The 18451-nt window shown below is 37.1% G+C and overlaps 2 protein-coding genes across 5 annotated transcripts in view; one reads left to right on the forward strand and one right to left on the reverse strand.

Annotated features, from left to right (window-relative positions):
- Nucleotides 1–11791, forward strand: part of LOC127801443 (3-hydroxyisobutyryl-CoA hydrolase 1) — a 45778-nt gene extending 33987 nt beyond the window's left edge. For 2 of the 4 annotated variants that reach the window (XM_052336615.1, XM_052336613.1), the window contains 7 exons: nt 6747–6868; nt 9745–9846; nt 9921–9981; nt 10117–10215; nt 11097–11198; nt 11274–11315; nt 11413–11791. In XM_052336615.1, the coding sequence (XP_052192575.1) occupies nt 6747–6868; nt 9745–9846; nt 9921–9981; nt 10117–10215; nt 11097–11198; nt 11274–11315; nt 11413–11550 (666 nt within the window). In that variant the 3' untranslated portion in view covers nt 11551–11791. Of the gene's footprint in view, nt 1–6746; nt 6869–9744; nt 9847–9920; nt 9982–10116; nt 10236–11095; nt 11199–11273; nt 11316–11412 lie in introns of those variants that run through there. The other 2 variants (XR_008023060.1, XM_052336614.1) reach the window with 2 other exon arrangements.
- Nucleotides 11792–12848: 1057 nt separating this feature from the next.
- LOC127802392 (E3 ubiquitin-protein ligase PUB23-like) lies at nt 12849–14484 on the reverse strand. The gene has a single exon (XM_052338178.1). It carries the CDS (start codon nt 14375–14377, stop codon nt 13118–13120), a length of 1260 nt encoding a protein of 419 aa, XP_052194138.1. The 5' UTR covers nt 14378–14484; the 3' UTR covers nt 12849–13117.
- Between the last annotated feature and the right edge of the window lie 3967 nt (nt 14485–18451).

Here is an 18451-nt window from a genome sequence, read left to right on the forward strand (position 1 = left end):
CAAGAACTCATGAAGGCACTGGGGATTAAGTTGAATATGTCCACTGCTTACCACCCTCAATCGAATTGGCAAACCGAGAGGGTGAATCAGAGTTTGGAAACATATTTGAGGTGTGTATGTATCCTACAACCCAAGGCCTGGCATAGGTGGCTGACTCTAGCCCAGTGGTGGTATAATTCAAGCCACCACTCCTCCCTAAAAATGTCACCGTTTGAGGCTCTCTTTGGGTATAAGCCACCTCTCCTACCGGCCTTAGGGAATCATACCTCTACAGCTGCAGTTGAGGAGTACTTACAACAGAGGAGAGAGGTACTACAGCAATTGAAACAAGAGTTGGCGTCCACCCAAAACCGAATGAAGCAAGTAGCTGATCGGAAGAGGAGTGATCGAGAGTTTGCAGTGGGAGAGAAGGTGTATTTGAGGCTAAAACACTCCCATATTAAATCAATCACACGAGGGTATGTATCAAAACTCAGTCCCCGATACTTTGGACCCTTTACTATCGTGGCTCAGGTGGGGAAGGTGGCCTATAGGTTACAGCTTCCTGAAGAGTCCCAAATTCACCCAGTTTTTCACGTCTCTCTCTTGAAGAAAGTAGTGGGTACTGAGTCGATGAATACAACATTGCCATCCCTTCTTAGGGAAGAGAATATAATGGAAGAACTGGAGGCCATATTGGATAGCAGCGTAATCTAGAATCAGGGAGCCCCACTCATGCAAGTGTTAGTAAAATGGAAGGAAGGATCAACAAGGAACAACTCAGGGGAATACTTGCCTGATTTACTCAAAACAATTTCCGAGAGCTGCCAGCCTCCTCATGATTTCTTGAGGACAAGAAATCTGCTAAGGGGGGAGAATTGTCACGAGAGGAATTCCATTTACCTATCCTTAATTTCCTTATTGCTATAACTTTTGGTTATTTCTTTTTCTGCTGTAATTGTTAGCTTTTTGCTGTCATTTTCTGTTGGGAATTAGTTAGCCCCTAGGTCCCATGTGTAGTGGCTAGGAAAAGACAAAAAGGTTGGTTGCAACCGATGAGGGAGTAGGATCTGCTACAGCGGACCTACCCTACCATGGCTAAGTACATATTCTCTCTAAGGCTATCTTGGACAGGTATTAATGAATTGAATTCAGAATCTCTCTCTCTTTCACAAGCTCTCTCTCTCCCTCTCTCTAAAGTCTTCATGCCCATTTTATCTCTCTGTTCTTGTGTTGTTCTTAAGCCTCCTAATTCAATCAGAATTAGAAGGCCGACCACTATCACGGACTAGCCGTGACATTCTACTTCACGGGTTAATTGATCAAGTTGAATCACTTTAGGAACGGTTATAGCTAATAGGGCCACGGAGTGGCTGATTTTGGAAAGGCCATCTGCCGCTTTATTTTCCAATCTCGGTCGATATTGAATCTCAAACTGAAACCCCATTAATTTCAGCATCCATTTCTGATATTCCAGGTTCACTAGCTGCCGTTCCATCAAAAATTTGAGGCCCTTTTGGTTGGTTCGAACCACAAATTTTCTACCCAAAAGGTAATGTCTCCATTTTTGCACTGCAAACATGATGACAATGGCCATCAGCTCTCTTTCATAAACAGATTTCCTCTTACCCAATTGATTAAAAGCATGGCTGAAATATGCAATAGGTTTGTGCTCCTGCATCAATACCGCTCCCATATCTTGCCCCGACGCATCCAATTCCACCACAAGTCTTGCCAAAGTTAGGCAAGGCTAAGACGAGCAGAGACACCATTGCAGCCTTAAGACGTTGGAAGGCTTGCTCTGCTGCATTGTTCCAGAAAAAAATGTTCTTCTGTATTCTCTCCATGAAGGCCCATGCCAATTTACCATAATCTCTTACAAATCCCCTACAGTACCCCGTGAGTCCTAAAAACCCTCTCAACTCCTTTAATGTTGCAGGGGTGGGCCAATCCAATATTGCTTGCACTCTGTTGCGATCAGCGGATACACCCTGCTGGGATATAATGTGGCCCAAATACTTAACTTCCAACTGCCCAAATAAACACTTCTTCTTGTTAGCGAAGAACTGATTTTCTGCCAACACTTTCAAAACACAACGCAGGTGTTATACATATTGCTCAAAATATTTGCTAAAAACCAGTATGTTATAAAAAAATACTAGCACAAAATGCCTCAATTGCTCTTTGAATATGTCATTCATCAGCGATTGGAAGGTAAATGGCGCATACGTCAACCCAAAGGGCATGATGTTATACTTGAAAATTTTTATGGGTTTAAGTGAAATTTTTTTATTGGGGCAAAAGTGTAAATTTTCAAAGTTATTGGGGTAAAAGTATAATTTTTCAAAGTTATGGGGGCTAAAGTATAATTTTTGAAACCTAAAGACTTTAGGGCAAGGTGCCAAAGTGGTAGAGAATGAAAGAAGAAGGACCAAACAGCAAAAATTGTAGTGTGACCACTATAACAGCCGGCAGCCACACTATGGCTGCCGGCCATCGAGCAAATGGGAAAAAAATATAGAAATTTTTTGGAAAATTAGGAAATTTATTTTAATTAATTTTTCCTAAAATTTTGGTTAGGAATATACCCAGGCACGTGTTTCAAGAAAGCTAAATCGGTTAGATCAAGGTGAGTGGTTTATCTCAAAAATTCACACGTGAAATAATTTACCTAAATTGAGTGTGATTCTCACGAGGGTTGCCAAATTATATACGATTTATGTACATCTTGTCATATCAATACATGTCAAATTGCCTCTGTAATTGTGATATTGCATTTGACATGATATTATTGGTATATCGATACTTCTGTCATCCATGTTAACCATGATGGGGTGGGATGTTGCCCTAGTAGTTTGAGTTGCATTTCCCCAAGTGTGGTTGTCGGAATGACCATAGGGGTATCCTGTGCCATGTGTGCTTGCCAGGATGATTGCCTAGGCTTCCGTGTTGGGGCTAGAATGCTAACAAAAGCTACTCTAGAGTGTTGCTTGATTTTATGCCTATGCATCATACATTCATGAAAATTGTTTTAAACCTTCATTTAAAAATTTTATTTTCTAATTTGGACTTTGTCTCTGGGATATTCAACGTTCCAGGTGAGACAAGCAGTGAGAAAAGAAAAGAGATTGCTGAGATGTGATTGTACTGTAGTCATGTAATAAATTCTACACCCATGCTAGGACAAGTTGTGAGAATCTTGATAGGTGGCATAATACAACTATTATTATTTTTGTCTGCCTGATATTATAATTTTTATGGTTATTGAGAACGATATTGTACGGATTAATTTCCTTTGCGATCACAATATTCCTTTAGATTTCGATTTTGCTTCCGCAATTGTTTAATTTACCATTCCTTAGCTTATTATTTGGAATGTTAAATATATATATATATATATGTTAGGGATTTTTAAATACAGTATTTTGGAAATTTAGAGATGGTATTGTGAAAAAAAAAAAATCTCAGAATAGTGTCACGCTTTGAGGAGGTGGGTTGTTACACATGACGAGCAATTCGTAGTGGCCCTCATGCGTCCTAAAAATTGTTTTCAGAACATCTTCTGCTTTGACCCGAATCTAATGATAATCCGATTTTAGATCGAGTTTGGAAAAAACCGTGGCCCCATGTAGCTCATCAAGCAGCTCTTCGATTACCGGAATTGGGAATTTGTCTGGTACAATCACCTTGTTCAAAGCCTTGTAGTCCACACAAAAAGGTCACCCCCCATCCTTCTTTTTTACTAGCAACACCAGGATAGAGAAAGGGTTGGAGCTATAATCCCTGTTGCTAACATTTCACGTACCATTTTCTCTATTTCATTTTTTTTGGAGGTAAGGGTAGCAATAGGGCCGAACACTGATCAAAGCAATCCCTGGCAACAAATTGATTGCGTAGTCCCTTTTTTTGGAAGGAGGCAGCCTCTTCGGATTTGCAAACACCCCTTCAAGGAACAACGGAGTTTCCACCTGTAGCTTATTGAATTCTGCAGCCATCATTCCCAATTCTAGCAGCATCCCTTCTCCATTTTCCTTAAAAGGCCTTCATCATAGCCTTCAAGGAGACCATGGTCTTGCTCAGGCTAGGGTCTCCATGTAATGAAGCCATCCCTCCCACTTGAAATTTCATAGTTAAGATCTTCCAATCTACATTCATCTTTCCCACAGCAGCGAGCCACTTCATCCCAAGTATTACATTTGAACTACCCAACTCGAGGGATAGGAAATCTTCCACAACTTGTAGATTTTGGAGGGGGAGCTTCACCCTTTAGCAAATTCCAACCGCTTGCACTGCCATTCCTGTACCCATTATCACCCCATATCTTGTTGTTTCCGTCATTGGTAATCCCAACTGCTACACTAGCTCGGTTGCTATGAAATTATGTGTTGCTTCTTCGTCAATAAGAACCACTACCGATTACCCCTCTATGCCCCCTTTTAGCTTCACTGTTTGTGGCGTAGTCAATCCAATGACGGAGTTCATTGAGAGTTCAATAATCTCACCCCCTTGCACCAGCTCCCCATCTTCGGCCACCAACGTTTCCTCCTCAACTCCCACTTCTACTACCTCTTCATTATAGATCATCATTACTTGTAGTTCTTTGTTTTTACACTTATGACCTATTGAATACTTCTCATCACTACGAAAACATAGGCCCTTATTGCGCTTGGCTCTCCATTCGACTTCACTAAGCTGCTTAATTGGGGGGGGGGTTTCCTACGCCTTCGGTGGCTGGAGGCTTGGGACCCAGCGGAGACGAAATTTTGGGAAGGAAATTTGGGCTCGTTGTAGGTAGAGCAGAAAAACGGGTTGGGATGTTCTTACCCCTAGCTGGCCTAGAAGAGACAGCTATTTTGGAGCGTTGTGTTTTTATCTTCAATATGTTGGGCCATTGTCATAATTTGCTCCAACCCTTTGGGTTGCAGTACTCGGATCTTGGCTTATATCTAGAGATTGAACCCATTGATGAAATGGCCTTCCAAAAAAGTGTCGGAAACATCTACAATCAGCACGACCAATGTCTCAAACAGAAGGTGGTACTCCCTAACAGACCCTTCTTGCCGAAGGGACTAAAAACGCTCCTCCAACATCCCTTCTTGGGTGGAACGAAACCGACTTCGGATCCCTTGTTTGAGTTCTTCCCAACTTCTAACCCCCTTCCTCTGGGTCTCCCATTGGAACCACGCAAGTGCACCGCATTCGAAACACAAGGTAGCCATCTCCACCTTCTCCTCCTCCGTCAACTGATTTACTATAAAATACGGCCCAACACAGAAAATCCATTCGTCTGAATTCTCTCCCTCAAATATCGGCATCTCCAGCCTCCTACAACGAACCTCTGTCTGCCAACTTCCTTCAGAGCCTCCCTCAAACTCCTTGTTCATTATGACTCCCGGTGATACCTTGGAATTTCGGGTGAATTTCAATGGTCGCTCTGACTCCTTCCCCTTGTTTGTCCTTTTCCATTCTTGTTCCTCCCATCTACTTCTCATGTATGCTAACTGGTCCAGCATAAGCGCAACATTCTTCTCCATTGTCTGCACCTCCCCTCTCATGGCTTCAACTCCTTTCTGCATACCCTCCATCTTCACCTCCAATTCCACAACTCTATCTGTTAATTCACCATTAGGATAGTTGGGGCTCTGATACCAAAATTGATGGGTTCACCAAAAAAAATTGATTGAATTACTGAAATGTAAAGAAGAAACACTGCTGGAGTATCAAATCCCAGACTACCAGTAATGAAATGAACGAAAGAAAATGGACGTTCGAGAGGTCCAGACTCTCTTGAATTTCCACTCAATTTCTGCCTACCTCTCTCTCTCTCTTTTCCTCCTATTTATAGGTTGTTACACACATGCTAGTTGTTACACAAGCCAGCTATATTTCTATTCTACCCTTGGTGCTAGCTCTTTTTTCTATTCTACCCTTGGTGCACGTTCTGGCTGTTATGTAAGCTCAGCCGTGTTACTATTCTGCCCATGGTTCTTGAAGGGTCTCTGGTGGGTCTGCTGCACCAGAGGCCTATCATATACAAAATCATAATGCATATAGATGTCATTGCAGATTCTGGATGAAATACAATTTTCTATTAAGAAAGCAAACTAGTTGTGACTTCACAGTATTTGTTCGTATGACGAAATATGATGTTCACTGTGATGTTTAGATGACCCGGAGCTATGATATAGTATGCTCACTTAAAGGCTGTTCTACTAAGCTACTTAAACTAACTCACTTCTCAATATTTTGATGTTCTTCCAAATGTTCTGGTACAAAAAATAAAAAATAAATAATAATCCTCATTCCTCACTCCTTTCTGTTGCGTGTTACAGTAACATATATAAATATAAAGGTCATATCAGCTTCCACTCTGAGATTGTAACTAGTTAGACTAATTCATTGTAGCTTGTATAGCAGAAGTTCTATGTTCTACTTTTGGTGATGCTGTGTGCTAAATTAAAACAATTTTTGTAGTTCATGTAAGTCAAATCATACTACTTCACATTCTATTATACTTAGACACTCATTTGGCTTCTTGCTCTATCAATACCATTCTTCATTGTATGCACCTGCAATGGTAATTAAACTTCAGTTTTTTCAACTAAAGTTGATGTTTTTTCATGGCAAACCAAAAGTAAAGGAATTCTTCTTGGTGATGCTAACTTTCTGATCTACAAAACCTCTTTGTTATGAGTTTCTGATCTGTTATTTTGTTTGTAAAGATGGACCAATGAGTTTCTGAAGCCTTATTTATTATCAATATACAGAGTTTGTCTTCTTTAGAAGAAGCATTATGCAAGTTAAACTCAACTGATCCAGCCACTATCTCTGCAAATATTGATGGATTCTCCGAGCAACCTACTTTGAAAGAGAGGAGTTCCTATTGCAGGTAACCTAACCTTTCTCTATGTTTAGTTCTTTTGCTTTCATTCACTTCTTTTTTGGCCATGGTCTAGAATTGATGATGTTTAATCCAATTAGACTAGCTGTGGGTTACCTACGCAAACCTCCTCCTTTATATGGGTTTGGGACTAACTTTTAAATAGGAGGAGCACCTTAAACGCCAGAAGTAGAAGTGTTGAAGGAATTACTCAATCCATAGGCTGGAGGTCAAAAAGTCATGTAGCCAACTCCACCTAGTGGAATTAATGTTTGTGATTGTTGTTGGTTCATGGGCCATGATGTGTTAAAGGAATAATCTCTACATAAGAGTTTGGCTGGCTTTTGTTCCATTACTTTTCATCTATCTAGTAAGGTTATTTTTTTTTTTTTTTTGGGGGGGGGGGGGGGGGGGGGGGGGGTTGTCATCTCCACACATAGCGTGATAAAGGCTTGGTATGTTGTTGTTAGCTTGTTGTCATCTATTCACTGATGCAAAATCCAATTTTCAATCTAATTAAGGTAATTAAGGTTCTTCACACTTTGAAATGTTTTACTACTATATTCATCCTGCTCGTCATCAAGTCACGTGGAACCAGGGTCTGGTCCTTTTTCTTCCATTTGACGATTATAGTTGCAGTCCAAGTTGCTATTGGATCCTACCAGTAAAAAGTGTGCCTTCAGTTGACAAGGCTCCCCCTTTGCAAAGGTTGGGATATGGACGTCTTTGTAGGGAACCTTACCCTTAACTTTGCAAAGAGACTATTTCTACAACTTGAACCTGTGACCTTCCTGTCACAAAGGAGCAACCTCACTGTTGCTACCAAAGCTCACCCTCAGTGAGATCCTGCCAGTGTTCCTAGAAAATGTTAACATCCTTGTGGTTTGCAAACTGGTACAGGTATTCCAAAACATGACACGATTTCATTTTGAAATAGTGAATTTTGTAATCCCAAACTCCTTTATATTTATTTCCTTAAAGATTTTCTTCCCCTGGGAGAAATTAAATATAATGAACTAACATCTAGATATAATGGATTTAAGGACAAAATATGAAAATTATCCATTTTTTCATGAAATGTGTTTTACATGATTCATTTGAACAAAAAGTAGATATTCTTAATCCTGTCTTTTATCATTAAAAGAAAATTACTGTAGAAGTATCTATATTCTAATATTTCATGAGTCTGTTACTATTACAAGTTCAAAATGTGAGCATTTGTATTCTTGTGTCATATAACAAAGTTCCTCACTTATCATGGAAATCCCCAAGAAGTTATGGCTGACCAAGCAGAAGATCCAACTCTGCAGTCACTGAACAATGGATAAAAGATGATAAACTAGTTCTCCAGTTGATTTACACATGCAACACCAGTTGATGTGAATGTTCTCTAATTAAATTCTAGCCAGAAGCCTATCATGATCGCCATACAAACACAAAGAACTTTTAATGGCTCTGCTATCCAAACTTGTTCCAAGGGGAATGAATTTCTGACTATTTTCTATGAATCATGCTAAGATTTAACCATAAAAGACCAGTCTTGGATTTTGTCCACCTAATGGGAATTACATACTCTCTCTACGGAAGTATTATAAGACTCTTACATCCATGAAGTGTTTGCTTTGCAATTGTTCAGATCTTCCTGAATGGAGTATCTAGATCACTCTAGAATCCCAGTTTTAGCTAGTGTCCCACTGCTGCCCTCCTGAATGGTTTCAGAAATGTGCCTTTTTCCCATCTCATACTATAAATTGAAAAAAATGTGAAAAAGTCTTAATTTTCTTTGTTTGGCATTCTATAGCCTTGGACCAGTGGACAATGAAACCTCCAAGGATGCCCAATGACCTCAGGAACTGCCATATTCGCTTTGATAATCCTCAGAAAATTATCCTGATTAACAATCAAATTTCCATAAAAATTTTCCTAAAAAGCTTGATTGAATATCTCTAGGTTTCAGGTCCCAATCCAGCTTGCCATATTCAATTGAAGAGTCGCTCTATGGATGAATGGTTCATCTTGGCTGTGTTTTCTCCTCTATTTTCCAATTTGTGTCTATCCTGGTGGGGGTGTCTCTTGGTGAATGGATGGAGGGGAAGGAACGGGAGGGGAAGGAAGATCCTTTTCCTTGTTTGGATGGAGGTCTCATGATGGAATGGGAGGGTACATGACGCCCTCCCATCCCCTTTCGTACCCCTATTTTGCTTACTTCCTGATTTGGGGTGTAAAGAGGGAAGGAAATATTTTTATAAATATGGTTATTATTTTTACTATCTTACCCTTGTTATTTTTGTACTTGTTTATTTATTTTGAAAGTGAAAGGGTATACTTGTAACTTTATTTTCTTTTTTAATTGTTCTGTCCCCTTCTATTCTCTATCCAAACAAAGTCAAGTCATGTTCATTTACGTTCCATTCCTCCCAAACAATAGAAGGGTGACAAACTTTATGTTACTTCTTTTACCTTTACTTTCCATCCTATCATATGTCATTCCATTCTCTACCCCACCTCTCTTTCAAACATAGTTGTGTCAGAGGCATTGGGCAAATTGGAATATCCAAGAAAGAGAAGGAAAGAGTTCCCATCATATTAGCAAACAGATCTGGTAAGTGATATTCTCTTAATTATGCAAGGTAATGAAGTTTCAGCCTATTGTTTTCTGGAAAATGGAGCTTTCTTTGCAATTAATCGTGCAGATTATAGGCATGATTCTCGAGTCAACTACAGTCTCATTGCTTGTTAACTTGGTTTGCTCTTGATGTATTATGCTAGTCTTTTTTGATTCTCTTATTAGTCTCAGATAATGACATTATCACATTTATTAATCCGTCCTATTTAATTATCAATTACCTAGATTGATTTTTCAAGTCCTCTTTCCATGAAACCAGTTTTAGACAAACATTGCACGTCCATATGTTCAACATGCACAGAGGTCGTAAGCACACACATCTTTTGCTTCGGGGGAAAAAAAAAAATTCATCTTTACTCTTGTGAGTAAACAACCAAACTTGACCTTGTTCTACTTGTCTGTAGTCCTTATTGTCAAATCTTTACTTGTTTACAGGTTGGATATCATTAATAAGTGCTTTTCTCGAAGAACAATTGAAGAAATTATAGCTGCACTTGTAAGTTGGTGAGATGGGATCAATTCAATGTGGAGAAAGTGATTTGACATCCATTCCATCACTAATTTCCTTAATTTCATATGCCTTTTACCTAGATGTAGTTATGTGAGCCAAATGTCCTATTTGGTATTGTAGGAGAAGACAGCTGTAAACAGCACAGATGATTGGATCTCTTCAACAATTAAGTCATTGAAGACTGCATCTCCTACAAGTCTTAAAATTTCTCTCAGATCGGTATGAGCCATCATCACTTTGTTAATCCTTGACCTTCGTCAATGTTTTAACAGCTAAGGATAGTTTCAGGAGAATTGTTAACTCAATATCTAATATAGAAATCAATATACTTATTGAGGTTGAATAGGAGCAATTCTCCACATCATAGGCTAGTATTTTATGGACTGAGGACTCTCCTGACTCACCTAAGTTCATGAATGTGGTCATGGCACCCTTAATGGAACGTTTCATTCAGGAAGTTGGAACTAGTACAGGCAAAGGTGGAGATGAGCACATGCATGCTGGGCATGGGATGATAAGGTCGTGTAGTAGATTTATGATTGAACATCATGCATTTGCTGCCTTTATGGTTTTCTTATGGGGTCCATCTGAATGTATTGTAATTACATACATCAGCTTGCAATAGTGAAGTTGATTGCTCATATCCTTTTTTACCTTGATAACCTTGATAATTAAGGCCTTACGCTGAATGCACAAATCATAATCATAATAATAATGATGATAATAATAAAGCGGTGTAGTCAGTGCATGAAGCTCTTAGGATTAGTGCTTTATTTCTTAGGATCAAGAAATACGTCAAGATCCAACCAGATTAACTTAATTTCCATGAAACCTCATGGAATAGCATGAAAATGAAAACAATAGTTCTTTAAGATCATGCTTGCGAGTTTAACTATCTATCCCCTTTCTTCTTTTCCTGTGTTTTTCCGCTCAATGAAACACTATTACGTGTTTTATGTGGAAACATCAAATAAGATATCTTTTCAAAGGTGTGGTTTAAATGAATGAGACAGTTGCTTAGGCTAGCTATATATATTTTATCATGAAACACTTCTTTGGATGACTCTGGAAATCAACAAGGTTGTGTCTCTATGATCCAGATCAGAGAAGGCAGGCATCAGGGTGTGGGTCAATGCCTTGTGCGTGAGTACAGAATGGTTTGTAATGTCATGAGTGGAGAAATCAGCAAGGATTTCTTTGAGGTAACAAGTCGAACTCTTCACTTTTCTTCCAATTTCAACTTTCTAAGTGACTGCAAATGCCATTTTCAAATGCAGGGTTGCAGGGCTATACTGTTCGATAAGGATAAGAACCCAAAGGTAGACTGGAGTTCTGTTTCTTTATCCTACGTTCACATTTTATCCCATCCTGACCAACCCCTTGATCGTCTTTTGTGTTGATTTTTGTTTCTTGCAGTGGGAACCTTCTAAATTGGAGTTTGTAACTGACAATATGGTCGATCGGTACTTCTCTAAGGTGGAATATGAAGATTGGGAGGACTTAAAGCTCCCCACCAGACCAAACTTGCCTGTGCATGCCATTGCAAAGCTCTAAGCATCATTATAATGGCCACATTTACAAAACTTCAAAACCACATAATGGTAGAAGTCTCTTCTGGGCTACCCATCTCATATTAGGAGGCCATTTGCTTGGATGGCGTAGTATCTGCTTGAATTTCTTCTTTTTTTTCTGTAAATGTATCTGCTTGAATTTCAGTTTCACATGGATGGGTTTTGTAGAATTCAATAAAGATCAAATGAATTAGCAGTCATGGACAATGAAGGGATTTTTTTTTTTTTTTTGGTGCTATTTGTTATGTATGCAAAATGCTGGAAGTTAACAGATACTAGCAATATAGAGTAATAGTATGAGAGCCTACTTCTCTAAACTGTAAGTTTCCACTTAAATTTTTTTTTGGAGGTTGACCTTTTTAGTTTACAAGACTTCTCATTTAGCAAGGGTTGAGGAAACGTCCTAATTTATATTTTTATTTTATTGTTTTCATTACCACTAAAGCCTGCCTTCAATTTTAAATGCATTAATTCTCTTCACTTAATGTTAAGAAACCGTATGGTGTGAGATTATTCAAATATTACCACTTAGAAGGGTTAGAAATAAAATTATTTTAAATTTTATTTAATAACATATTAAATATACTTAGCTCACATCAACTGGCTCAGTTGCAGCTCCTTGGGAATATAGATCATCCAAATGGATAATTCTGTGATCATCAGTCAGGCCTGGCAAATCTTTGAGCTGTATTTATCCTGTCAAAGTTTACTGTAAAGGAGGAAAGAAAAGAGGCCTTTTCCCCAGTTGCCAACCACCGCCCGCATTCAATAATTCTAACGTGCTTTCGATTATTGTACACAAGTTATGATGTTCAAACTGAAGCAGTCTGTTTCTGCTCACATAAGAGTTGGTGCTGGAAGTTTCTTAGAAACTAAATAATTCATTGGCAAGAGATGAATTTTGGAAATAATTCACGACAAAGCAGTTTCTGAATTATTACGAACTAAATAATATATTTTATTAATTCGAGTTAATACAATGTAAACAACAATAACAAGCATTTAATCTTAATCTATGACGTCTTAAGGAAGAAACACCAGCATTGCATGATGAGTCAATTGGGAGGTTGAGATTGGTGAGGAATTGCGCCACACCCTCCCAGGAGGTGGCTACAATCAATTAAGTTTGACCAATCATTGATCAGTTAAATATGTATAGCAGGATTGAACAACTAGTTAGTTAATATTGTACATGTTGATGATGTACCCACAACATTCACATAATTGCTTTAGAAGATGCAGTCAACAGTCAATGCTAACAGTTAATGCCAGGAAAAAATGGAAATCAAAGGAATATTAATTATGGTGGCAAAAACTAGAATCCCACACCAAATCAACAAAGACTTAATCAAGAAACAAGGTGAAGGAATAGCATCAAACATCACCACAACTAACTAGCTTAATCTCTATAATTCTATTTTCTTTCTGAAATTCGCTATGTATACGCAACTTCTATATATGCTAGTACTTCTTTCTTTATTCTCTTCGATCTCTTGTGTTTTGGTTTTCCTTATCCACAGTTAGGACTAAAGAACAATTCACTAAATTAATTAATTACCCACATAATCCATCAATCCAGAAGGAGAACAGGGATAATTCCTCCATGAATTTCCATGCAACTTCAAGATGTTCGCCACCTTCTCCTTAGATGACCATCTTCCAAAATCCATATCTAACAATCCCACCAGCTTCTTCACTGCCCCAAAGATGAGCATTTCCTCCACAACCCTCTCTGTGGGATGAAAACGACACACCAGCCACAGGATCTTCACTGCAATGCTTGTTGAAACATCTGAAACACTCATCATTTTCTGCGTTATCGCAGCGATCCCAAGCCCGTGTTCTAGAAAGGCTGATCTACCATCAGCACACTCGCAGAGTAGTCTGATCAGATGCAGTGTTTTCTCACATTTTGATCGGTTTGCGTCTGGAAGAAGTTCGATTAGAACACAGACTGCCCCGGCCTCAATGGCCTTAACCCGGCTTTTCTTCGACAAACTCGTGACTTCTCTCAGAATCTCCAGAGCACATGAACCGGCCTGGCTGCAGATTCCATCCGAAACAATCTCCAGCATGGACTTGAAGAAATTATCCGTTCCTTGAGCTTGCATGACAAAGTTCCAATTGATATGACCTCTTTTCGCCATCTGTCTTAGCATAGAAATGGCACAGAATCGCGCTTCGGCGCTTCCCCTATGGAGCATGATGGACATGGATTCCACTGTCGCAGGCTTTGACAACTGGATTAATGTTTTATCGATATCTTCTTGATCAGATGATTCTGAAAGTTCATGGAGGATGCCTAAAGCCTCTTCACAAGCTCTAAACGTGAGAAAATCCAAGCTTTCATGATCCAGAATCTGAACAAATATTCTAACAAGCATTTCCACTCCTCCAAAAAGCTTAGTCTCAGCTTTTGTGTCATCACCCATTTCAACAATGGATCTGAGTTTCTTCAGGGAACTCACCGTGAACGGCGTAGATTCGATCGTGTTAATAAGAGATATCAATTCATCATACTTCACTGATGATGGTGATGAAGAAGAAGAAGACTGAGAAAGGCCATTTTGCCATGAAAGGATGAGCCTTTTTAGGGTATGGTTTGGAGTGATATCGAAGTTTTTGACTCTTTGCATTGTGGCTGGACAAGTGATGTTCTTGTAGGTGAAGAACCATTTCTCGATGCTCTTGCGCTCATAGGTGACTCCAGTTGAGATGGTCACTGGATCTCTCATCGGCTCCATTGAAATGGGGCATCTGAATTCGGGAGGAATTACATCCATGGCTGCTAGATTTGCTTTCTTCTCCATTGATGTACTTCGAAGAAGATGGGGATGGGACAAAGGACCATTAAGAAGGTTATATGTGGATAGGTATATCTGGAGATAGAAAGAGATGTTGTTGTTTGTAAGTCTAAATAAAGAAAAAATCAAGATTCAAACTCATTGGTTGGCTTTACAAGCTGTTCAAATATTAAACATGGTAGCGACGAGGAAGACGGTTGGAACTCTTCAACCTTGTGAAATTTCACATGTCGTTTCATGCGATTTGAATGTACTTTTCTAACTTAGAAAAAATAATACTTTTCTTGTCCCCATGCTATATATATCTGCATTTATAAAATGATTTCACTCGTAAAAAAGAAAAATATCATCACAATAATGACACTTTACAGATAAAGAAATGCAGTTTACTAGTCAAAGTTATATAGATAATATCCTTTAAATTTAGATTTGAGATTTGAAATTTGAAATTGGTATTATGCTCTAGTCTCACTTAATCATATTATTTATGGGATTAAAAGTGAAGAGTTAACAATATTGTCTTAAATAATTCTAATTAACAAGGGTGCATTTGATAGAGATGAAAAATAAAGATGAAATTCATTTTTCATCAAAATTTTAAAAAATTTCATCAAATAACTTTTCAATTCCATGGAATTCTACTTGAAATCAAGGAATTGGAATTCCATCACACTTTTCACCCCTAATCAAACACCACTAAGATTTTAAATGATGACTCTATTATTAATCTCATTATATTTCTAAATACTCAAATTTTTCCTCTTGGAGTCATTGGCTTGAAAACTTATAATGAGGATTCATTATTAATCCCATTATTATATTAAAATCCTCATTGTAATAGGTGTCATTGCTTGAAAACATGTACCTCTCATAGAAGTCAAAGAGAAAAAATTCTCATTATAAAATTACAAATTTCTTATAAATAGAACCCACTAATTTGTAAACCATCTATAATTATAATACTACACTATATATTGACAAGCTATGGCTTAAAGCTAGAAGGACAAAGATTAAGCTAGCGTGGAAAAATTAATTGGAACATTAATTCGAGCACCAATGCATTAATTTCAGCAAATTTAATATAATTTTGTATCACAACATCTAGACTGTTTTAAAATTTCATATTCAATTCAGACATCGAATTAGTTAAGAGTCCTTATTATTGAATTTTGTTTACAATAAGCCATCATAATTCATAATATTAAATATTAATTAATTAGTCCTTATTCTAAGTCAGCCCCAATATAATATATTGGGGCTGACTAAGAATAATCCTCGATTTTAACAGACCTTTTCCAAGAAATTTGGACGCATTCAGCAAATTAATTCAAACTTTGCTTAATTACGTTCTAAGTACGCACTGTGCCATTTCATGAGTTTTCAACTTTCATATTCAAACATAACTAGCTTTTTCATCAACTGGAAGTGATTACGAAGCTTTGCAACTTCTCATTGACTCTCTCTCTCTCTCTCTCTCTCTATATATATATATATAGTCTTACATTGAAAGTGCAATTTAGAAATGAAGATAGAGATGTGTTGTTCTTACTTTTTTCCATAGATGTGTTTAAAGTATATATAATGACTTAACAAAATATATAATGGCTATATAATTGGTGATTAATTCTTTCATTGAGTTGACAAAAGTATGTTTTAAAATTAGTGCACAGCTCCCAATGATTCATATTGCGCGTTTATATAATAATCTTGCAAGAACACCGGCGCCATTGCATTTTATTGGCTTTGCACATGCAATCATGCATATAAGAAATTCCCTGTATTTTATCTTGGATTAATTACACAATTACATATCATTATAAAGTTGCATTGTGATAGGTTAATAAAACTGCTAACGGATAAGATAAAAAAATGTATTTGATTGTTAAAATTTATTTTTTTTAATTTTTTGGTAAAATTTAAATTAAAGTGATTTTGAATGTAGTAATAAGATTGGTTTTAAGTTAATTATATATTAGATGTTAGAAGTAATTAATGAGTTCAAATATTGTTCAATTCCTTTTGTTTTTTAAAGTAAAATATAGAAAGAGAATTTTAAGAATCACTTTATTGATAGAATTTTATAATACTAAAATTAGATGTATATTTATATAATAAAATATTATATATCAAAAAAAACTACACACACTAACCATCCTTTAAAGGTTGGTTGGATACTATTTTGAACGTTTTGATGGTAAGCCTCAGTCCCGTTGCAACTTGGGCAAAGACATCCCACATTTTTGTGATTGCCCATGCATTCGACCAATCTCCCCTCCCCAAGTAGCAAAACTATGACCATCAAAACAGTTTCAACTTCCCTTATTTTGATGATCTAATCACAAATAGTAAAATTTTAAAAATGAATTAACTGTTTTTAACTTATAGATAGAGATGTCAAATAAGTCAAGTTATTAAAGAGACGCCTTTCTTTGTCTTTTCCTTTAATTCATATATGCAATCAAATTGTTGAATGCATTGCATGCAACACTTTGGATATGACAAAATGCTAGATATGTAGTAAAATATTTTCGAAACGACTTGATGGGCTAGGCCCACACGACCTATGTAACGACCCATTATTGGGTTTAGAATTTTAGAATGATATATTAACTTATTTTAGTTATTTTATATAAGTTGAGCAAATTTGATTCTTAATGTTGAAATAGATCTATGGGCTTGTATGTATGAGTTTAAATTAAATGGATGGGATAATGAGTTGGGCTTCAATTTATTTAAGGCAAGTGGGCTAAGAGTTGGGCTTGGGCCTTTAAGGAAATAGAAGATGGGCCATTTATTGGGCTTAAGCCCAATACAAAAAAAAAAAAAAAAAAAAAAAAAAAAACCATATACGCATCATTATTTCCCAACCCCCCTTTCTTTTTCTTCTTTCACCTTTTCTTTCATTTCTTCTTTATTTTTTTCACTCCCTCTTTTACTTCTCCTTTCTTTTTTCACTCCTCCTTTTACTTCTTCTTTTTCCTTTACTCCTACTTTCTTCTTTCACTTCTTCTTTTACACCTTCTTTTTCTTCATCTTTATTTCCTTTTCTTCTTCTCCCTCCCGACTTCTTCTTCTTCTTCTTCTTCTTCTTCTTCTTCTTCTCCTTCCTCTTCTTCTTCCTCATCTGATACGCATTCTTTTTCTCCTCTACTGCTTCTATTCTGTTAAATTTTCTGTGGCAATTGGAGCTTCTGTGCGGGTGCTTCATCTTGATTTATTCATCCTCAGGCAAGTATCCCTTCTTCTTCTTCTTTTATTTTTCTCCCCTTCCATGTATAGCATTTCTATTAATTTTTTTTTATTATCTACATAGTATAAAAATTCCTAAATATTGTGAGTCTATTTGATGTCTCAAAAGGGGTTTGATTCACCCCAATATTATTCTGTGAATGGCATTTTTCGCCTCCATTATGATGGGAGTTTGTTCACCTTCATTGCTCATTGTAGTATATTTATTGGTATATCTTATATGTGAATGATGTCTGGATAATTAATGTCTATACCCGAATGTCCCATGAAATTGTGGAAAAATATCAAATTAATGTGTGAAAAATTCGGATGCTATAGTACCATACAGTACCTATACAGTATCTCGATACAGTACCATACAGTACCTATACAGTATCTCGATACAATACCATATAGTATCTCGCTATAGTATAATACCGTATTCGTACAGTATACATACAGTATCTTGATACAGTACCTATACAGTATCTCAATACAGTACCATACAGTACCTATACAATATCTCAATACAGTACCTATATAGTATCTCGATACAGTACCATACAGTACCTATACAGTATTTCGATACAATACCATATAGTACCTCGCTATAGTATAATACCGTATTCGTACAGTATACATACAGTATCTTGCTACAGTACCATACCGTATCCGTATAGTACCCCGCTACAGTACCCATCCGAAAATTTTTATTAATATTAATTAAACATTTACTTAATGTATTAGAGCGATTGTATGGTGGAAAAATAACAATTTTTGCCATAACATTCTTCAATGGTATTAAATGTATATTGAGAACGAGAATTTAAATTTTACATTGCTGGTAAATGC

The sequence above is a fragment of the Diospyros lotus genome, chromosome 5, assembly GCF_014633365.1.
Source record: "Diospyros lotus cultivar Yz01 chromosome 5, ASM1463336v1, whole genome shotgun sequence".
Lineage (NCBI taxonomy): Eukaryota > Viridiplantae > Streptophyta > Magnoliopsida > Ericales > Ebenaceae > Diospyros > Diospyros lotus.